Source organism: Phoenix dactylifera, chromosome 13 (assembly GCF_051530095.1).
Source record: "Phoenix dactylifera cultivar Ajwa chromosome 13, Ajwa_hap1_PhDact_Kaust_v1.1, whole genome shotgun sequence".
Classification (NCBI taxonomy): Eukaryota; Viridiplantae; Streptophyta; class Magnoliopsida; order Arecales; family Arecaceae; genus Phoenix; species Phoenix dactylifera.
This window is the reverse complement of record NC_143202.1, coordinates 25,974,051-25,996,760: the sequence shown is the minus strand read 5'-3', so window position 1 is coordinate 25,996,760 and position 22,710 is coordinate 25,974,051. Positions and strand designations below refer to the sequence as shown.

The 22,710-nt window shown below is 45.2% G+C and overlaps 2 protein-coding genes and 1 long non-coding RNA gene across 4 annotated transcripts; 1 reads left to right on the top strand and 2 right to left on the bottom strand.

Moving 5' to 3' along the window:
- The first annotated feature begins 724 nt into the window (after window positions 1-724).
- On the top strand, window positions 725-3,205 carry LOC103719968 (aspartic proteinase Asp1-like). Of its 2 annotated transcripts, XM_008809459.4 has the most exons (8): window positions 725-1,022; window positions 1,111-1,204; window positions 1,335-1,567; window positions 1,941-2,156; window positions 2,247-2,382; window positions 2,465-2,656; window positions 2,741-2,816; window positions 2,929-3,205. In XM_008809459.4, the coding sequence occupies exons 1-8, from the start codon at window positions 820-822 to the stop codon at window positions 3,039-3,041; spliced, it is 1,263 nt and encodes a 420-aa protein (XP_008807681.3). In that variant the 5' UTR covers window positions 725-819; the 3' UTR covers window positions 3,042-3,205. The 2 variants fall into 2 exon arrangements, with proteins under 2 accessions (XP_008807681.3, XP_089783062.1); XM_089926936.1 differs by having other exon boundaries at window positions 727-1,022; window positions 2,741-3,205.
- Window positions 3,206-8,783: 5,578 nt separating this feature from the next.
- Window positions 8,784-11,625, bottom strand: LOC103719947 (NAC domain-containing protein 48-like). Its single transcript, XM_008809435.6, has 3 exons — window positions 10,405-11,625; window positions 10,040-10,314; window positions 8,784-9,591 (listed from the first exon to the last, which is right to left on the bottom strand). The coding sequence occupies exons 1-3, from the start codon at window positions 10,565-10,567 to the stop codon at window positions 9,148-9,150; spliced, it is 882 nt and encodes a 293-aa protein (XP_008807657.4). The 5' UTR covers window positions 10,568-11,625; the 3' UTR covers window positions 8,784-9,147.
- Window positions 11,626-18,405: 6,780 nt separating this feature from the next.
- LOC148700299 (uncharacterized) lies at window positions 18,406-22,689 on the bottom strand. The gene is made up of 2 exons (XR_015972508.1): window positions 22,551-22,689; window positions 18,406-18,447 (listed from the first exon to the last, which is right to left on the bottom strand). It is a non-coding gene; the product is annotated as an uncharacterized LOC148700299 (long non-coding RNA).
- Window positions 22,690-22,710: the final 21 nt, after the last annotated feature.

The following is a 22,710-nucleotide window of genomic DNA, read 5'->3' as shown; positions in this document are numbered from 1 at the left end:
AGCCCACAGTATCAAAACCGGTGGCGGGTTTTATAACTTCTATCAAGCTTACTTCGGCATGGAGTAAATAGAAGTAATTTTTTAGGCTAAGCATATATTTAGAGAGACTAATAAGATAGTGCACCGAGTGGCTTCTTATATGTCCTGCGACTCAAGAGGCACTCTGTGAGCTTGGAAGAAGAGTTGTTTAGGACAGTACATGGCTTGTTTTTTAATTTTATTAGATATATTTATACTCAAAATGTATAAAATGTCTATTAAAAAAAAAATCAATCGTAAACTTATGTACTTTCTTCCACCAGCCCATGCTTGTAAAATGGAATATTAGTAACACTTGTCCACACTAAGGCTAAGCTTCTCTCTTGCCGTACCTTTATGCACCTAGAATAGACTAATTAAATAGACCAAAGCCCCCATCCTATGTTGAAGCTACGGATATCCTAAAAATAAGCCCATTTCTTACACAATCTAAAAATATCAACCCTGGTATTCTCAGTTCACGTCATCACCTCGTCCATCATACTTTTTTAACGAGGACAAACTGATCGCACGGTGCGAAATCGGCGATTTCCGCGTCAGAGTGAGAGATAATTAATTATCACCTTCCTTTTTCTATATTTAAGTTTAACGGCGGTAAAGTAGGATTTAGGTTGGGTTTAAGAGATTAATTAATCGAATCGGCGAGTATAAATAAGCGCCCGGCGCCAGAGCCCGAGCTGCAAGCAAGTCGCAAGTCGTCCTCTCGACGGGACTCCACCGAGCACCACCGCGGAGAACCACCGCCGCCAACAAGGAGACAAGAGCTCCTCTTTCGTGAGAATGGGAGGGAAAGGAGCTGTGCTTTTGGTCGCGCTTCTGGTCGCAGCATCCGACCTCGCGGCGATCTTATCCTGCTCAGCCGCCGCCAATTTGTACGCCACCGCCCTCCCCATGAAACCGAAGGCGTCTCCGCCGCCGCAGATCGACGCTGGCCACGGGGTCGGCGCCTACCTCCCTCTGCAAGGCAACGTCTATCCCCAAGGGTAAGCTGGATAGCATGTAAAAAGAGCTCATTATTTGGGATCCTTTCGGGATCATGCAGCGGACTCATGGCCTCTGACTCAATCGCAGGAAATTCTACGTGCAGATAAGCTTCGGGAATTCTCAGAATTTCTACTCCCTGGACATCGACACCGGCAGCGACGTCCCCTGGGTCCAATGCGAGGTCCGCTGCCAAAGAAAAACCCGGGAAAAAAAAAATCTCTTCCTCGATCGTTTCAAGAACCTTCTCCTCCTCCTCTCTCGATCTCTCGATTCTATTTGTTTTTCTCATTCTTTCTTCGGGCGGTTTTCAGGTGCCGCCTCAAGCAGTGTACCCCCGGCCGCCGATGGACAAGCTGATCCCCTGCGATGACCCGCGATGTAGAGCACTACACGCCTCCGCCGGTGCAAGGCCATGCAAATCTCCGGAGCGGTGCGACTTCCTAGTACAGTACGTCGACGACTCCGCCGAGGGAGTCCTCATTGCCGACACCTTGACCCTCCGCCTCACCAACGGCTCTATCGTCCATCCTCTCGTTGCCTTCGGGTACCCACTCCGCCGAGGGAGTCCTAGCATTAACATCCGTAGCTCACAAATTTATGTACTGTTATGAGCTGAACCACAGTTTTTAGTCAAGAAAAAGCGCACACTAACGGAGTATTTCGATGTGCTTTGCTCTTATTTTTTCCTGCTGTTTACTGTTTTTTTATCGCCTCCCTAGTGTTCTCTTGTTAGTTTCCTTCATTAATTATATTAAATAATTGTATGAGTTCGTCACTAATCGTACTTTTATTTATGTTCTAAAGAACTCTCCGCATCATTTTTTCCCCAAACTTCGAACTCTTTTTCACTAAAACTTTTGTTAAAGATTTTATATGCTCGATCGTGATGATTTCTAGCAGATGAGTTTTTGTTGCAGGTGCGGGCGGTGGCGGAACGACAAGGATCGGGCAACCACAGACGGCATGCTGGGGCTGGGCTCTGGGGAGATCAGCATCCTGTCCCAGCTGAGCAGCCAGGGGGTGTTCGGGAAACTTGTGGCGCACTGTCTTGGTAGTAGAGGGGGAGGTTTTTTCTTCATGGGGGATGACATGCTCCCTTCCGGCAAGGTCACCTGGGCGCCCATGACTCGGAGGTCAGCCCCAGTCCTGCCCTTGCTGAATTCTGGATGACGCTATATATGATATACTAATCAGATATATATGATGCTAATGTTTTGGATCAGCTTTCACTACTCGCCGGGGCCAGCAAGTCTCTTCTGGGGAAACCAGCCTCTAGGTTCCAATCTCATGGTGTTGCTGGACAGCGGAACCACCTATACCTACTTTGGACTTCAGCCGTACAACAATTTTATCTCTACGGTAAACGGAATTGGATCTTTCTTTCTTTCTTTCTTTCTTTGCTTGGGTTGTTCAGAGCTAAAAGTTTCCTCTCGTCTCGCAGCTGAACGGCCATGTATCTAAACAGCCGCTGACGAGGGCATACGATGACCACTGGCTGCCTTATTGCTGGAGAGGCCCGCGGCCATTCAGCTCTATAGCTGATGCTCAGGGCTACTTCAAGCAATTGGAGCTGAGATTTGCTGATGGGGCAGCATCTATGAAGATACCTCCAGCGAATTATCTGATCATTTCGGTATCCCTTACTGCTTTACTTTTTTTATTGGACAGGTAAGAAATTTGCAAAAATGACAGTATCTGCGTTGCTTTTTGATTGTAGGAGCATCATAATGCATGCTTGGGTATTCTCAATGGCACAGAAGAAGGGCTGCAAAGCAATATCAATTTAATTGGAGGTAGGATTCTTCTAATTTTGCCGACACTGGCAAGGAAAAAAGTAGGGGTGCCGCAAGAGATGATTCTCAGATTACCACTGATTAACTTTATCCATTTGCTGGACGTTTGCAGATATATCAATGCTCGACCTCTTGGTTATTTATGACAATGATAAGCAGCGGATTGGATGGGCCAGCGCAGACTGCAGCAGGGCTTTCAAGTCTGCAACTTATCCGCTGGAATGAATTACACCCTTCTTGAAAGGGTTGACAATAAGACGAAGACATGAGCAATCCATTGTCTCTGACTCGATGTTTGCATGCATACATGCAGAACTTAGAATGAAACCTTTCTTACTCTACTACCTGATGATATAATATTAAATACATCAAAATTCTCATCTTTTCTCTGTGAGTATTTTGTTGCTGTGCTACCTTTATACTGTAAGCTCTTCGAATAAGACAACGCTTTGCATTGTGAGCTGAACATAAAAACATGGCCTCTTCTCGCACAAACTAGTGCATAAAGGGTCGACCTATGTGTGCAAATGTTCAGCATCAGTTCCTCTGTGGCAATTAAAATCTGGAGGTCCTTGTATTGCAGCAAATCACGCCAGCATAACTGTAAACAAGCATGCAGAAACATCCTACATACTAGTGTAATGTTTACAAGTGATGGTGCATGACAGGAGGAAAGATGTTTGGATTACAGTCCAGCAACACTAGTTAAACATCTTGAGACATTAACACACGATATATTCGATAGCTAAAAAAAAAAATATCTCATGGCTGTCCAGTAATAATAGAGAACGTACAGCATCTGTGACAAAATTTTGCATTATCTTATGAGAGTATTACACAGTTTGGAAGTTCTCTAGGTAGGCAAAGTAGGGATTTATTAGGCTTGGATAAGAATAAATGACGAAGGTTCCTCCACTCGAGCCACATGTGCATGCCACCTAGGCCTATATATGTGGCCACCCATATATATGATCGCCATGCTGTTCGGTCCCAAATCAAGGTCACCTATGACCTATGCAGGATGGCCGAGAGGTCAGATGAATCATTTTTCCAAACAATTAATGTTGATTGAGCAAGCGATCTGGCACAAAATTGTAGCCAAAACAAATAAGAAAAGCGTCATCCAGATGAATCTGGGGTCTTGCCCGCTTGATTTTGTTTAGATGTGGGGCAGTTGCAGTACTTTCAGATTATTGCATGTCTTTTCCTGGAGTCTGGGCACCAGAAACACAGTAACGATAATATCATTCAGCATTACAATATAAATGTCATGGGGAACGAGACATCAGGTAACCTCCCAAGATGAAATTAACGATGGATAACAGTTTTTGGACATTGTTTTTCCATTCAGTTCTTTTCCTAAATGTCCAAATGCACAAATATATAATGTTTAATTCTGTTAATATGCATGGAACAATTTGAAATCCAAAAAACAACTTTAGTATAGACACTATTGCTGTTGAAGTCTGGCCTGGCGCTGTGGAGGCTGTTGGGCTGGAGAGCTCTGTGAGTCGTGCATCCACTCAGGCTGGCAAGTTCAATCTGGGTCACTTTTGGTGCACGAGCAGCAGTGAAAGAGTTGGGTAATGATGGTCATGCTTGGTTCGGTATTCCTAAGTGCGCTCCGACTGAAATAGAAAACATGGAAGTCCAGTTGCTGGAGGGTGTCCGACCGAGACCTTTGGATGCCCAAGTCAGGTGCTGACCTCAAGGAATAGAGGAGATTTGAGATAGCAAAAAGGCAACGTGGTGATAGGGTCGAAAAGAATTAACCTGGAGGGCCCCTAGGTATGCTTTATATAGGAGAGGCCCTAGGTATGCTTTTTGTAGGGGAGGACTGGCGCTTATCATCGAGAAAATCAGCCATGTGTTTAGTAACAACCCACACATCTAGTCTGAAGATCACTTCTGCGCATTTCGCCCGCATGAATAATTTGCACGTCGACACATAAAGAAATTTTTGCAATTGTGGACTGAAACTCTCATCAGGTGGAGGAGAGTTTGAAATTTAAATGACTCTGCGCCTTTTAGGTTGATCATGTGGTAGGCTCTTAATGATCGGTGTTGCTGGAAATTGGACCTGAGGGTGGCCATTTGGCTGAGAAGGAGGAGCTCCGGTGCAAAATGGCGGGTGGCGGTATGTCGGCGGGTTGTGTCCTCCAGAGGATCTGTAAAAAAGCTGGTAGCCGGGGTTTCCGGTGCCGGCCCTCCGATGCTTAAGTCAGAGGGGGGCTTAATTTGGAGAAGGAGATGGACTGTATGTCGGAGTTAGAGTCTCCGGATGAAGAAGAAGAAATCCCCCTTTAAAGAGGAAGAAGTTTTCCTTTTATAGGAGGGATACAGGATTACCTGTGATGTGACCGGGCGAATTAAATGAGTTACCGTCATGATTGAGTGTGGTCATCTGAATTAATGCGTTGCCGTGGAGGACGGGACTGGAGCCAATGAGTTGTTGTAGGTGACCGGACGTAGTTGAGTGAGTCGATGAGTTGCCGTGAATGGCCTGAGATTTTGAGTAACCCGTAGATCCGTGGAGACCATGCGCATTAATTGTTGACAGTCGTAGTAGGGTATGGTTCCTGATTGATGTGTCATGGCGTGGCCGGCAAACAAAGCATGGTACTGTGAGACTGCTGCAGGGCGTGGCTGCAGCATGTGGACGACGAGCTCGGCCTTCGGAGCTCGGCCTGCACGAGTTCAGGCTTGCTGTCGGATTTTGATGCTTTAATTGTACTCGTGGGATAGTCCATTTTTCCCCCAATAGTCGGCCTATGGCTATATGGCGAGCTCTTATTGGTCATTTGCCACATCAGTTATGGTCAGTTCTAAGATGTATTAGATACTAACCTTAGGGAGACTAATAAAAGAATCAAACTATAAAACTTCACTTACTACTGAAGGACAATAGCAACATCCAACATAACACAGTTAGATGTTTTAATGCCAATATCGAGATGTTTTACCAAAGCACAAGAGAATGCAATAATACCAACTAAACATTACCCTTTCTTGGTATATCTCTGATAGCTTCAACATGAAGACTCTACACCCATGGTCCTATGTATATAGGACCTAGGAGACCTCTAGGTATACACTTATTCCATGCTTATTTCTCTCTCCACCATACTTTCCATTGCTCATACTCTCAGATTTCAACATCTTCAACCAAAGCCTGCTCTGGCTTAAGCGTTGGAGGGTCCTCTGCCAAATCAAGTCTGACAACCTTTACTTTTTCTCCTTCCTGTTGCATGCTGAACCTCCCAATTCGAGCAGACCTTCTGAGCATATCTGTCTCTATCGCTAGTTCATCTAGTCCCGTTAGATTGCAATGTGGCAGCGATATACACTATTGGGAGAAATGGAGAAGAGGAATGCCGGATTTTGGCGGCAGCATACACTATTGTGAAGAAATGGAGAGGCAGGAACGATGTGCCCATATCTCTCCCTTTGTATCCCCTCTAAGGGCTCATCCAATGGTAAATAATCTAAACCGTCCATCTGCTGGATGGCCACATCGGGCCATGCAATGGATGGATGTGCCCTCTCCAATTTTCAACATGATTAGAGTGGATCCGAGCCCTACATTCACTGGCCTGATCTAGAAACATGCAAGTCACAGATAACAAAGCCTGTAAGAAGCAAATAATTGGTTCCCATCCATCACTCTGTTCAGGCAACATTAACGAAAAAAAAAAAAAAAAGATTCCCTTGGAATTAAAGATAAGAACATCTAAACTATGCCCGGCCAGGTTTTTTACTTAGCCCAAAAAAATCTAAAAAGAATCGACAATTTGTGCAACTCTGTCTCGTTTTCAACCCATGACACAACCGTAAATTGAATACTCCACAAAAATCCATCTCTTTTTGAGTAAACTGCGTAGGCCACAATCAAGTGGGCGGATCAGCCTGCTTACCTTTTCACAGATGGTGATAGACGTGGACCCAAACCAAACCTTATTCGTCCAAACCAACTTCTCTTTATAGAGATCGCCTTTATCTTCCCTTCAAATAAGAGATCGCTTATATCTATTCAATAAATGGAGGAGGAATATTTTACAACTCCAGGTCATTCCCCTGAGTCCATGACGTAGCTTGCAACCATATATAGAAAGGCAATGACTTGAGGGTTGGAGAGCATCCTTGCTCTCCATGATGGGCAGATTGATGCTAATCAGGTCAGATCTATGTTCTATGCCTATTTATCTGATGGCACATATTGTTGTGCCAAAGATGGTCCTAGAGGGGATTGAGAAGCTCATGAGGAGTTTTCTGTGGGGCTCTCGTGGGGGAGGGTACAAAGTACATCTGGTGGCCTGGGAGAGAGTATGCTTGCTTCTGTGGGAGGGTGGTCTAGGGGTGCAGTCACTTCAGGCACGGTGCGAGGCTCTTTTGGCATGGCCGGCAGTGCAGGTTGTTTTGGAGCCGCATGGTTTTTGAAGCCAGATCATAACGGCTAGATATGGTCGTGCCGGATTTACTGCACAGGCGGTAGGCAGCTGGAGATATTCCTTTATGTGGCAAGAGATTGGAAGGTACTTGCTGATGGCCTTGGCGCATTTCAGATGGTTGATTGACGACGGACGAAGCATTGATGTGATAGACGACTCGTGGGTGGATGCGCTCCCATTGAGATTATGGCCGATGATGTTTAGTGGTGAGGGGACAGAGGGGCTCCAGGTTTCTAACCTTCTCAGGCCGGGGGCGGCGGAGTGGGATGGTGACAGACTAGGCCAGCTGTTTGGAGAGCATTTGGCAGAGCGGGTTCGGGCACTCCCCTTTCTGGGATCTACAGGTCCGGATGTCAGGGTTTGGAGCACTACTTGCAAGCAAGTGTCGGGGTCGTAATGTTTTTCGAGCTACTCAGCGGGAGTTAGAGCCGGGATTAGACTGTGGCTGGGTGTAGAGGGTTGGGCTACACCAGAGGGTTGCTCTCTTTCTATGGAAGGTGGCCTGGGAGCGTCTGCTGACGTGTTCAGTGCTGAGTAGACAAGGAGTGAGTTTTCCCCCCTATGCCTGGATTGTGGGGTGGACGAGTCGGTGGATCATGTACTCTTCCAGTGCGATTGGGCGCGGGGTGCTTGGAGTCTGACCGGGATTCTGGAGGACGCTTGGAGCCGGAGGGACTATTTTTTGGAGGTGGTTCAGCGATGGGCTGGTATCCCTCAGATGCGCAGCATGCTTATTCGGGCATCTTGTACAGCTTATCAGGTATAGCTGGCCCAGAACGCTCGGATTTTTGGCGAGGGTAGCCCATCACTACGGTTCATGATGGAGCGAGCTCGAGCTCGGGCAATAGAGATCATACATGTAGATTTAGCCCATAGACCTTGGACAGCTCGGGACATCTGAGGCCCTCATACTGCTTTGGCAGCTCGACATAGGGTATTTTTTTACTAGGGAGCCCCCACCTCCGAGTTTCCTCAAGGTCAATTTTGATGGCTTAGTCTTGGATGGAGGTAGGAGAGGAGGGGTTGGATTCATCATCAAAGGGCTGAGCTCTGGTGTGGCGGCGACAGGGGGCTGTCAGATTTTTGACACCTCGGTTCCTGGGGCAGAACTATGGCCAGCTTGGATGGGTATGCGTTACGTGCGGCGAGTGTTTCAGGCAAGTTCAGTCCTATTGGAGGGAGATTCAACCACTGTGATCAGCTGGGTCCGAAAGGGCTCAAGCAGCTATGGGAAAGTTTACCTCTTGTTCCGTGACATTTGGAAGATGGCAAGAGAGGTCACATTTCAAGCCATGCATGTATATCGTGAAGCCAACGAGGCGGCCAACTGGGTGGCGGTATATATTGCGAGCCACTCAGGAGGTACTCTATGGTCCGGGAAGAGAGAGCTGTCCGGAGCACTTTGAGACTTTTTGTTTTCTGACTTTATTGGGTGTATTCGTACCCTTGATGTATGAAATGTTCGTTTTAGCAGAAAAATAAAAATAATAATAAAAAATAAATAAAAAAAAAAAGGCAATGACCATGTATGCATAATATTATTGAGTAAAATCAGGTCCATCGCTAAGTTGGTGGGCCTGTCCATGTGCATTGCCCTCTTTTCTGTAGTACAAAATTTAGCAGAGGACATCAAAGTCCTTTGTCTAACATGCTATCCCAACCGTACACGTACAACTCGTGGCCGCCTGATCACCTCACTCCATCTCTTGATCCGACGGTCCACAAACCTCTGGACACCCTCATCACGGGCCTAGCATACAATCTCTACGGTGGCTCCCCTGTGTCGCCCGAATCAGACGGTGCTCAACCTTTCCGGCGTATGTTTGCGAACATCCCCATTAGATATCTGTAATAAGCGTGCTCCGTCTCACGTGCGGAAGCCTCTAGAAGGGCTTCTGGGGGTACATCATGAACGCGTCTTGGAGTGGGTCCCGGAAAGCACCAGGGGGCGAGAGCGGCGGGAACGCCCCGGCGGCAACCTCGTTGTGAACGCCAACTCCGAGGGCTTTCTCCCACGCTCCCCAGCTCGGCCGGCTCTGGACCTCCCGCTCGCACGTGAACTCCGACGACAGCACGTGGTCCGAGCAGCTCGAGTCAGGGTGCAACCTCGGCAGCGACTCCGAAGCGTCGAAGCAGAACAGGTCCGTCGACGCGGGCGCCGGCGACGAAAATGGAGGCGGCACGTGCGAGACGATCACCGGCTTTTTCTCGGGCGAGCCGGGCGCCGGCCCGAGGTTCCTCGAACCGGCCGAGTTCCACTCCGGGCCGCTAAGGTTCTCGACCCCCCCTTTCTTGTTGTAGATCCTGCACAGCACCCAGTCATCCAACTGCAACCAAAAAGACACGTGGCAATTATTAAACCTTGTAAGCTGTCTGGTCTATCAGATATCGATCAGATTCAGGGAATTAAAAGAAGCACTCTATCGATCCCTTTCAACCGCCTTATTATGTCGTCATCTAATCTTTGACTTTTAAAACCCGATAAGTACAAAAGAGGTGACGGCATGAGATGCCTTTCACACTCAGATCACGAAAAAACAATTACCGAGTCCAGGTTCGTTCGTACGCCGAACGCTTCGACCAAACTATTCGTGCAACATGTGTCCTGTATTTTGGGCCACAGCGTCCGGTTCAAGCTAATCCGACCGGTTAGCCAATTAGGCATGCCACGTGAAGGCAAGCGACACCATGAAACACGCCGACTCGTAAAATTTTTTTAGGGTACGTGTCAAATATGTAATGGAAGCTTAGGGTGCAAGGAAGTAGGATACTTACACGCAGGCTGTTCTTCTTGCGGACGGACCGGTCGACGTCGGCGAGCCGGTACTCGTGCATGATCCAGTTGGACTTCACCCCCTTGGGCGCCTTGCCGGCGTAGAACACCAGCGACTTCTTGATCGCCACCGGCTTGGGAGAACCGATCGGCTTATCGGCCCCTGTCGCCTTCCAGTACCCCGACCCCGCCGCCCGGTTCGGCCTCGAACCATTCGGGTACTTCCGTTCCCTCGGCGAAAAGAAGTACCACTCCTTCTCCCCGTACAACGCCTTTCCTGTTGATCTAGTGTTATTTATACTATCAAAAAAAGGTGAATCCTTTACAGTTTGATGCGAATCGGACGGATAAGAGATGGAGAGCATACCTGGGAGCTGCCACGGATCGAACTTGTAGAGATCGATCTCGGCGATGATGGGCACGGAAATCGGCAGCATAGCGCACCTCCTGCAGAGGTAGTGCATCACGAGCTCCTCGTCCGTCGGATGGAATCGGAACCCGGGGGGCAGCTGCAAATCTCCGACGCTCATTTTGCTCCTCCTTTGATCAGAACCACAAATCTATATCTAGCTCTGTGCCTCCTCTCTCTATCTCTCACGGAGAGGTTTGGAAGTTGGAACCTTAGAACCCCAGGGCAGCCCGAGATATATATAGTCCTCGAGGAGACACGTGTCGCGGAACCGCGGTAGATTTTGGATGTTGCACGTGGGAATGACAGCAGGATGAGGCAAGTTGACATTGTGCCCCTACCACGTGGCGGTCATCGAACGGCTGGCCAGTCACGTTTGGGCGGAGGATCGGGACACTGGATTATGTCATCGCTTACGTCATGCTTTTTGGACGGGCTCGTACGTTGCCGCCAGAGCGCCCACGGGGTAGCTTTGATTCTGGTAGAGCCGCGGCGGTCGGCGTGTGGACGCACGTCACGGGCTGGCGTCATCTCCAGTGGCTCGTACGTGGCCTCCGCGATAGGACGCCGAGAGTTCGACACGTAGCCGGGCGAATAAAGACGCGGCGATTGGCTTCCACACGAAAGAAGGGGGCCGCCGTGGTCTCTTTGCATGGATGGAGACGAATTATGATATAACACGCTAGGTCGCAAATTCAAACTTCCCGCACCGCACGGTCTCCGTCCGACGTGGCGCGACAACAGTTTAGTGCCACGTCTTGGAGGAAATAATGGGTGCGGTGATGAGGGGAGGGGGAAGTCTTTTGGCACGTGATGTGGAAGTCGATATACGAGAAAAAGATTGGGTATTGAAAGGCACAAAAACAAATAAGTGTCATCACACGTGGAAGCTCGACTTTTAATGGTCGGCCGAGAGTCGGAAAGCAAGTTCACATGAGACTGGAAGGCGGTGCGGCGAGGAATTGGATCGACATAGGGATGCTGTCCTACAAGTTGGCGAGGTTTTAGCTGTGGATAATAGATATGTTAACGTTGAATTAGGGCTAGCCCAACAACTGTGTTAAAAGAACATCCGATCCATGCGAAATTATACTCTCTGCTGCATGCACCATGTCAGCCATGCATGCAACTGATCGTATTTGGACACATGGCCAGCTTGAAAAAAAAAAAAAAAACAAAGCCATTTTCCTCCTGACTCTCCTCCACTTTGGTGCTCCTCCCCGCCTGCAAGACCCACGTGTCCCTTCCTCTCTCCTGGCTCTGTCTCTGTCGTCGTCATCACTACTCATGACTACTCGGTGGCCGGCATCCTTTCTCCCTCCGCCCTCTCGGTTTGCACCTCGTCGACCTCGACCTCAACACCCTCAAACTAGCGAGCCAACCAAAGCCATCGCCATCCTCTGCAGCATGCCCGCCGCCAAGATCAAACCATACTCGGAGAGTTACTGCATGGTGATCGAGGCAATGGATGATGTAGCAACACCGGAGATGCTGCTTAGCGAGATGGTAACAGACAAGAGGACGATGGCACAGGTGGAGGGAGAGAGAAGGAGGGTAGCGAAGGTGGTGAAGTTCCTGGAGGGGAAGGAGTGCACAGCGGTGTTTGAAGCATGAGGTGGGCACAGATGGGTGCATGGAGAGCGGTGCTAGTGGTGGAAATGATGCGGAGGAGGTTCGTGCTATACGTCGGTAGAGAATGGTGGAGGGTTTGGCAGCGATCAGGCAGGGGGAGCTCCCCAGCATCGGTGGAGACTGATGGAAATTGTGTCTAGGGGTGGCAATCGAATCGGATCAAGTATAAACAGATCGGGTCAGATACAAGTCGGGTCAGAAAATTATAAACCTGAACCCGACCTGTTTATTAAATAGGTCAGGAATTACAACCTGAACCCGACCTGTTTAATAAACAGGTCACCTGACCCGACCTGTTTAAGAAAAGGAAAGGGTGGAGGCTAGCCGGCTAGAGGGATGGGAGGGGAAAAGAGATGAGAGAGAGAGAGAGAGAGAGAGAGAGAGAGAGAGAGAGGTGGAAGGGTAAAGCCGCAAAGCAGAAAAAAAATTTTCTGCTCATCTTCTTCCCCAATCGGCCTTCCTCGCCACGGCTGCGCCTGAGCCGCCACCCCGCACTGCCCGCGGCCTCCTCCTTACCGTGTCGCCGCCGGAGCTTCATCGGTCGAACCACCGCCTCAAGATCTGCCGCGACCGCCACTGTGCCGCCGTTGCAACGCCGCACCGAGCGACCACTGCTGAGCCCTCCTCTTGGCGGCGGTCGGCCTCTCGGCCTAGACTATCGGGTTCGCCTGCGCTCGCCCCTTCCGCACTCTGCTACGGAGCTCCGGATCCTTGGAGGAGATCTAGAGTTAGGGTTTCATATCTCTCAGTCTTCAGATCCGGCTGCAGAGAAGCTCGTAGAGAAGGACGCGGCGCTGCCATGGGACTGTGGGAGCGGCCGGCGGTGACCTCATGGGCAACATACTTGTGGGTGCCGATGAAGGAGCAGGACCGGGCAGCGACCGGCTCGGCGACGAATCAACGGTAGGGGAGGGAGGGGGCCGGCTTGCGGGGGCAGAAGAGGCGGTCGAGGAGGCAGGAGGAATTCTCGACGCTGTCGGAGGGGTCGAAGGCGGCGAGCTCGAGGGTGGGGGAGGAGTTGGACTAGAGGGAGAGCTGGAGAGATCGAAGCGTCGAACCAAAAAAAAAAGGGCACTGGTACCCTAATGACCCGTGGGGAGATTATTTTAAACGGGTCCTTGTGGGCTGTGGATAAGGGCCTTATCCAACCCGACCCATATATTAAATAGGTTATTAAACGTGTTATACAGGTTAAACGGATCAGATATCTTAAACATGTATCCGACCCGATTAATAAGCAGGTTAAACGGATCAACCTGTTTATGATCCGAACCTATTTAGGCCAAACCCAAACCTGTTTATGGCAGGTCGAACACGGGTCGGGTCATATTTTGCCATCCTTAATCGTGCTTCGAGGCCTTTGCATACAAAGGAAAAGAAGCTAATGAAGGATTTTGTTTAACGGCGGATATTGTTATTGTTGATAGCCTCTGCGATGTATAATTAATTTCTCAAGGTTGCGTGCTGCGTCTTATTTTCAAGTTGACCACATGTCCAAATGCCACCATAGGGTATAATTTCTCGCCAGCCCACATACATCCCTTGGCAAACTTTAATAAGATATTTCGTGCATGAGTAACGAATTTAGAAAAATTCTCATTCATTTTTAGTATGGACGACGTCCAGCAATACCGATTTGTATTTGGCTCCGCTGGTTGTGGAAGCCGCCCAGCTTTTTCATTTCGATGTGCGCTCCCTGCTCGAGCTGCCTCGAGGTGTGTGTCGGCAGCGTGAGGAAGGACCGATTGGCACGATCTTAGAGGGACTTCGCGGGGTTTGTCTAGCAGCACTTACATTTTGCCATCAGAACTAGCCGCTTTTATTTTAGCTTTCATAAAATTACAGTCTCGCCCTCTCTAAATTGATCTCTTTGCACTATCCTCTCTTGGTTTTAAAAACTTTCTATAAAAATGTGTGCCATATGCAACAAAAATTCCAAAGATATTTTATATTAATTTTGAAAAAAAAACTCATTAAAATGGCTATATGATTCATCATCTCCAGAGATCACTACTTGTTGCCGCTAAATTCCGAGCCGAGGTCAGTCATCACTCGGTGTGCTCTAAGATCGGTGAGAACCGAAGAAATGGAATGTTAGGTGAGAATGAGATGAATAGGAACTGATCGCAAACGAGGCAAACATGCAAGAAGTTCATTTGTCGGAAAGTTTTTGGCGGAGGATCTTCCTATGCTTAAGTCAGAATACTAGAGAAACAATGTTAAAGAAAGAAAATCTACGAAGAGGAGTCTTTGAACAAGCTTACCTGAAGATCCCTAAATTATCCTTTTATATAGGGTAGAATACGTGTCCATTATGTGATATGGTGCGTCGTGCCTTAATTACGTGGGGTGGTTCTATATACACCCCCCCTATTGCTCAGGACACCCCCCAAAAATTAAAAAAAAATTAAATACTCTCTACACCCCCCCATTTGCTAAGGACACCCCTAAAAAATTAAAAATTCCTAAATTACCCCCCACCCTCCCCACCCCCTCACCTAAATTGCTCTCTACACCCCCCAACCCCCCCCCCCCCCCCACCCCGCTCTTCCCCTCCAAAACACCTCGCCAACGCCCAAAACCCCCCCGTTCCCCCTTCTCCCTCTCGTCGCCGGCATTCTCCCGATCTCCGACCACCTCGCCGGCTTCTCCCGGAACCACCTCGCCGGCTTCTCCCGAAATTTTTTTTTTTCACGGTTCGTGCTCCGTTCGGCACTGGATCGCCGAACAAAAGGCTTCTGTTCGGCTGAACAGTGCCGGACAGAAGCCTTCTGTTCGGCACTGTGCAGCCGAACAGATCTGTTCGGTTGAGGGTTGCCGAACAGAAGGCTTCTGTTCGGCACTGTTCAGCCGAACAGAAGCCTTTTGTTCGGCGATCCAGTGCCGAACGGAGCACGAACCGTGAAAAAAAAAAAAAATCGAAACAAGGTGGAACACGTACCTTTGCAGCCGATTCTTCGTCCCAAATCACTAGTTGCTTGTCCATGCTTCGAATGGGGCTTAAATCTCCTTCAAAGATCGCCTAAATGATGTAAATGGATCGAGGGGTTTAAGGGGGGTTTGAGGGGTGTTTTTTTTTTCTTTTCAAAACGAAACGGAGGAGGAGGAAGGGGGGGGTGTATGAGAAAATTTCAAGGGCAATATGGTAATTACACTAAAGGTTAGTTTGGGTATTTTTTTTTTGGTTTTTGGGGGGTGTCCTGAGCAATAGGGGGGTGTATATAGAACTACCCAATTACGTGGTATAGATTGGTCGTGCATTAACAATGTAGTAACCATCCCACACGGGCAATACACGGCAGCAATTGCACCGATCGTGCATTAACTACAGTTTGGCATAACTGTTAACTATTATCGCTTCGAGCGTAATGATACCTCGATCTGCGCCAGTCATTCACCTCGGTTACCAGCGAAGTCAAGGAGGTCGGTTCCAACCGGAGTCAAGATGTCCAATATTCTCTCCATCCCTTGCCTCTCACTTTGAAGTATGAATTTTATCTTAGTTCGGGCGATGGAAGTTGTGTCATCTTGACCGAGGACAAAACATCTAGAAAGAAGCATTAATGTGTTTATTGATCTTTCCGACGTGTCATCATGTTGGGGCAATCCCGAAGCGTTATTAATGTGGCGATCAAGATGGGCTGCTCATGTTGTATCCTGTGCTGATACGTTGTTGAATCATCTCAAAAAACCAAACTGTCGTGTCAATCAAAGCTGTTCGTGTCTCTATATAAGGTTATCCCCTTCCTTTCTCACTACTTGTTTCTTTTGCAAATCTCTCCAGCAGCTTGAGCTCTCCCTTGGTGTTCCTCCAATGAAGTTCTCCATCTTCGGTACACCTTTCGGCATCCTCTCTGATTCCTCTCTGGTGATCATCGATGGGTTTCTATTTTTGGCTGCACAAAACTTTTCTTTTTTTTTCTTCGTTCGCTTTGTTTTTTTTCATATTCTCCACTACGAGCGAGGCTGAGATCGAGGTGTCGGCAGAGAGTTGCTCGTCCGACCAATCTCCTCGAGCTCGACATTTCTCACCTCCAAGTGAGGTTGGGCTCGAAGTTCGCTTCAACCCAAAATACAAAGAGTCGGTCCTCACTCAGGAGGAATAGGACATGCTCCGAGCTCAACACTTCATCCCTCCTGAGTTTAATTCTGAGCTCATCAGTCCCAAGGACTGGGTTACAAGACCTCCTCTTTCTCGGCTCGAGCTATACGAGGAAACTTTTAGGGTCGGGCTTAGATTACCTCTGCACCCTTTCATTGTCCAGCTGATGAGTGTTTATAGCTTCATCCTGACCAAGCTAGTTCCGAATTCCTAGCAAGTCATTGTAGGTTTTCTTGTCCTCTATCTTCTTCACAATCTCCGAGCCTCGATTTTTCTTTTTCAGGAATGCTTCACTTTAAAAAGGCATCATCAAAAAAGCAATTAGTGTACTTTTCTCCTTGGAAAGATCGCCAATTGATCCAGGGTACTCCCTCTTTCATACACGGATGGAAGGGGAGATGTTTTTTCGTTTTCTTTGAGCGACCATAGTGGTTTGAGACCCTGTGGAGGACACCTCGGAGGTCTTTGAATCGACCTCCGAGGTTGTCCAGTGATGATCAAAGATCCTCGAACATCCTTCTTAAATCGAAGATTCTCCGGTTGCAGGAACTATTGTCCAAGGAGACATTAATTAATGTTGGTCTGAGCCCAGCCGGCCCTCAGGATAAAATTCCTTGAAATTTTTATCCTTTTACCCCATCGCAGAGTTAAGTTTTCTAACATTCTCTTCGATTTTGCACTTGTTGCAGACATGAAGACCGACTTGCTGCTAATCCAAAAGGCCATGCATAAGAGGGTGGCAGCAGTATCTGGGGTGAAGAAGACACGTATAGGTTACTAGTCCACTATTTTATTTTCTTTTGATAATTAAGTTTGATTTTATAGAGAGAGAGTGATATGCACAAGAAGGTTCCGATCAAGGTACTCTGCAACCCAGTAGAAGGGTCCCAGACATTCTCATTGTGGACCCAGGTTGACCCCAATAGAGGGTCCTGGACTAGTGTCGCTGCGACCACCCGTCGCGCTAGCCCTACTGCGACCATTGTCGAGTACCATTGGACTCTATCATTATGAATCTCTATTGTGTAACCTATACCATAGTCTGATTCTTATTTAATGAGTTGACTGGCTTGATTGGCCAGAGCGGATCGACCTGGATCGTCGGACTCTGCTATCGAGTCCACCCTGTCTGTCCTACACCCGACTGTTGTCAGCTACTATTGGACTCATAATTGATAACCCCTGATCTATTCTCTTGATTGGATATATATATATATATATATATATATATATATATATATATATATATATATATATATATATATATATATTCTTGATCAGATGGATTGAGTTATGTAGTGCTGACTGATTCGAACAATTACGTATTGTCATCTAGCTAGCCTCATATATCTTCCTATATAAATCTATTTTCACAGTCAGCCTTGGGTTTATATGAGGCTACAATCATCCAGATAGGAAGAAGCTCAACGAGATCTTATACTCAAATTTCTCTCTTTTTCTATTTTATTTTTTTGGTATTTTCTCTCTAGCTTGATCGAAGAAAATTTTGGTTAAAGGGACTCAGAGAATAGTCCTAGATTACTACGTAATGATGGACCCTTTAGTAGACCAGCACAAGGTTTTGGGTCGTCGGATACATTGGATAATTTTTTATGTTGATTTGGTTCTATAGTAGAACAATCTTTTGGAAAAGAGAACATTAAGCAGGTTCTACGCACCTCGGTTCATAGATCATGGTAGTATGTTTGGGTTGTTAGCAAAGAGGTAAGAATCTTTGTACACCGACCTGCATGATATAAATATTTTTTATCTATATATGTATGATGTGATAATGATCAAAATAAGCAAGAAGGAAGAACAGTTTTATGATAATTTTTGTATTAATTTGTATTTTGATCAAGTATGCTTGTGATTGATGGCACAATGAATGCATATATAAGCATAACTTACACTTGCATAATCGGACTAATGAATGTGGTGCTCTAGACTAACCATGTTATATTGGTTGCCCCGTCATGGGCTAGAAACGCGACTGTGGTTAGTTTAAAGTCGAAAATGAATAAAAAGAAATTGATGTGTGGATGTGAACTGAATTGAATAAATAAGGACTTTGGGCTTATCTCGTTACTATAGCAGGCCTCGTCACAAATTGGAAATGTGGTACTTTGGCAAACCCCATCATAGGCTGAAAATGTGGTACTTTGGCAGGCCCCATCACAAGCTGAAAATGTAAAACTATAGCATGCCTCGTCACAGGCTGGAAATGTGATATCTTGGCAGGCCCCACCACAGGCTGAAAATTATGACTGAAATTTGGCCCAAAGTCGAAAAGATAATTAATTCGGATCAAGTTAAAAAGAAATAGAATGAAAAGCATTGAAAATACTATTGAAGAATTATGAGATAGCGTATGATATATCATTCTTGAGTGGCTAGATTTCTATTGATATTTGATGTACATATTTATACTGATTATTCGAGCATTATTGATAGCCGGTTTGTGATTTCATGTTGTGTGCAATAATTTCTTACGGTTTCCAAATTTATATTATTATTGTGTTAGTGTGGATGTGTGAAAATTTTTACTAGGCTGTGAAGCTCACAACCCCTTCTCCTTTCTCTTTTTTTCCAATCTTGTAGGTTGCATGTTACGTGGCTATGGTTGAGATTACAGGTGGATGGATGATTAGATACAGCATCACTAATATTGGTTGGATAATCAAATTTCATAATTGGATCAAATTTGTTGTTTAGTATGCATTGAGATCACCGTTGATTACAGATATTGAGGTTGTATTATATTTTTAGGCCTTGCATATTCTCTAAGGCTCTGCCTTAGAAAGTGTGCGACCGTGTCGCGTAACCAACCCAGATGCTGAGTTTGGGGCGTGACAGAGTGGTATCAAAGCTTAGGCTTAAGATCATTAGAAATTATAATAGGAATGACATCAGAGCATAGGTTTAAGAGCATTGGGAATTATGATAGGAAAATTATTAGAGCTTAGGTTTAAGATCATTGGGAATTATGACAGAAATACTATCAGAGTTTGAGGTTTAAGATCATTGCGGATTGTGACAGAAAATCTATCAGAGCCTAAGTTTATGATCATTTAGGATTATGACAGGAATGATATCAGAGCTTAAGATTTAAGACTACTATGGACTGTGGCATAAGTGGCATCAAAGTTTGAAGTTTAAGATCATCGAGGATTGTAACAAAAGTGGAATCAGAGCATAGGTATAGGATCAATAAGGATTGTGATAGAAATATATCAAATCTTGATGTCATGATCATTCCAGACATAACAAAAAGTAGCAGAAATAAATTCAGGGCTTAGGTGTAAGATCGCTAAGCATTATGATAAATTGTATATATTGAGTTTGGTATTCGATGAGTACAGAAGGACGTGATAAATTGTCTTTGATCATTATAAGAGAGGTTTGACCTAAGGTAAATATAGAAAGGTTAACAATGGTATACCGGTTATACCATGTTCAAATGTTATTTGAATGACTTGAAAGTTTAAATTTGATATAGGTTTAGATGTGATAGCACTTTTGGTTTTGCTGCTAATTATTAGAGTATGATTTGTACATGGATCTTTTATAATATTGGAGTGAGCTAAGATAGATTTTTCATAGTATTATAAAGGAATGTTCTTCGTAAATTATATTTGGAAATGAAAGTTTCAGATACTACAAATAGGTCTATTTCCTATTGATATATTTGATTTTACCTTAAGGCCATAGAGTATGCATATTGATGGAAGAATTCTGGTTATTTGAATTTTCATATTTTGATTGGGCTACTAAATTGTTCTTATAATTATTGGAGATTATTTGATGTGTTAATCTAAAACTCAAGTCTAGATTCATAATTTGAGTAGGGATCTTTTGTCATTATTGATGAAGTCACTAGTATAACGTCATATTGAGTAGAGACTTCAATCATGAGATGCTTATATGAATTATCATATAGAGCATTGCTGTTGGATATTAAAAATCTTGGTGAAGAAAGATTTAGAAATGAACAGATTTAATTTCTACTTGTAGTAGTATTGGCTCAAAAACTTCTAACCCATTGAATTTGGAGTAAAATTTTGTTGGAAGAAAGATCAATGCAGATTTTCTAATCAAATTGCTAAGGAATCCAAGGTTAACCCCCTTTAAATTAAACCTAGATATTTTAGATTCTAAAGAGGTTGTGAAGATAATGCGGTGACCTTAAACTTGACTAATGGCTTAGGGGTTAGTTATCGTAAATACGCTCTACACATATTGAGGGCAAGAAAATCTAGAGGTTATGCACTAATTCTATTTGAAAACTTAAAATTTGAATTTTCTTAGTCCTAGCGTAAAGCGATATTTCGGTCATAAAATATTTAGCGATTTTAGAGTATTTGCTGGGTTAGATTAGAGTGCGCAATGGATGCGTGGTGAATTGAATTATTTGAAATTGGTTGAAAACAATAATACTTTGATCCAAAAGGTATTATGATGGAAGACTTGAGTTAGTTATCTAGTAGAAGAGAATATTGTTGATTCTAAGGATTATTTGGAGATAGCTACGTAATTTTCATCAGTAAGTTCCTCTATTGTTGACAATTCTTGAGAGAATCTTGGACATCTTAAATTTAACATAACGGATTGATGATTCCATGGTTAAGCTTAGACCTGGAATAGTTTAACATTGATCCCCTACTCCTACCTCCGACATTGTTAATCTATCTATTTGAAAGGGATTTGAGGTTTTCTTAGGACAAAAATTGATCATTAAATTATGGGCAAAGTTAAGAGAAGAAAGAGGATTATAAATTATGAAAAGCATTTGATGCTAAAGCTTTCTCCTATTTCTGTTAAGTCGATTACGATTTCTACGTAGAATTAATCATGAGCAATAAATTTCTTAGGCAAACAATTATGACATTTTAATCCAATGTTGGGATATTAGTCTTTTTTTTAGAAGAGATCAAGAGAATTCAATAAATATTGTGAATTCAATAAGTATTCAAAATCTTGTGAACAGACACTCTAAGAGGGAGATTATTTAGGAGCTCGAGGATAATATAATGGTTTAGTACTTTCAAAGTCTGAACCTTAAGTAAGTTAATTTCGAGGAAAAAAAATTTATTTTAAGAGAGGGGAGAATGTAAGAGCCCATATTTTTGGGCCAGGGCCGGCCTTTGGCTTGCTCAGGCCATGTGGCTGGAGAGGGAGACTCCCGAGCGGAGTCTTCCTCTTGAGCTTCTCTGTTTTCCATCCGATTCCCCTTCTCGGAGTCTGATCTATAAAGGCACTCTTCCCCTTCTTCCTTAGCATCAACCGAGAAGCTCTTCCATTAGAGCTTTGATCGCTAGATGATCCATGGGAGATGCTCGGAGTGTTCGCCGCCAGGTGGCCAAAGAAGCTCATCAAAGATAAGGTGAGCTCCCTCTCATTTCTGCTATCTTGGGCCATCCGTCCTCTTGAATCCGGCCAGCAAGCCGCCGGATTAATGTAAAAACAGAACTCCCCTGTTCGGTGTAACTACCCCTTCCTTTCAGCCTACTTGGTTCCATTCTCATTCTTATCCCAAACAGAATATGGCTCATGTGGCCTGTTTTGGAACAGAGAAAGGGGTTGCAGGGTCGATTGTTAGTCATCCTTGATAGGTATAAGAATTTCCCTTATAAGACAGTGTAAGATAAGATATTCTTATTCCCTGTGGTTTTATTTTACAATAGTACAACTAATATGGTGATGATTAATGAGTTAAAAGACAATGAAAAAAAAATCTTTTTTGTGGTCACTTTTTGGTTAAAATGAACAGATATTTTAATCATTTCAATAACAGAGGTGGGATGAAAAAGGAGGATAAACTCGGCTCCATGGCGCTAAGGTATCCTCGATCATTTGACTGAACCATCTCCGCCAGCATTCCAGTATCTGGGGGGCATGGGTGAGGCCTTTCACGCAAGCCCCTCCCATCAGGCTTTGAAATATGCTATGCGCGATTGTATACGAGACCACACGGGATCTTGCATCTCAAAATGGTTCTAGAACGTGATTGAATGGCCATGTATGTGGAAAACTACCAGGGGCACTAATTCATCTAGCATGTTATCTCCTTGAGATTTCATGTCACACGAATTATGTCGCAAATATCTCAATTGCCAAACCTAACACTGTGTAGGATCCAATACCAAAACCCCTAATCCATACCAATACCTTTCTGGTTCCTAGATCAATCATCGTTCCACACCTAAATTTGGTTTAGATACTAATGTACCTATCAAGAATGCCCGGACCACAGGCATGCTAACCGGCTCCCATAACTTTTAATGCTAGCAGCCGCAAGTGCAACTTTGAGAAAGAATCCTACTAAATAATATTTAGTAAGCTAGAAAGGGTAAAATGATATGAAACATACATATATTCCCGGCCCACTCCAGCCCTACTGCAAGAAGTTGGTACTGCATACCAGAGACGGATAGTCCTAATGACAGGTACCATATCGGTAGGAGTTGCAGAAGGAACTGAGAAGACACCGAGAAGGCATCCAATTATCCAAACCTTGAACAAACAATGTA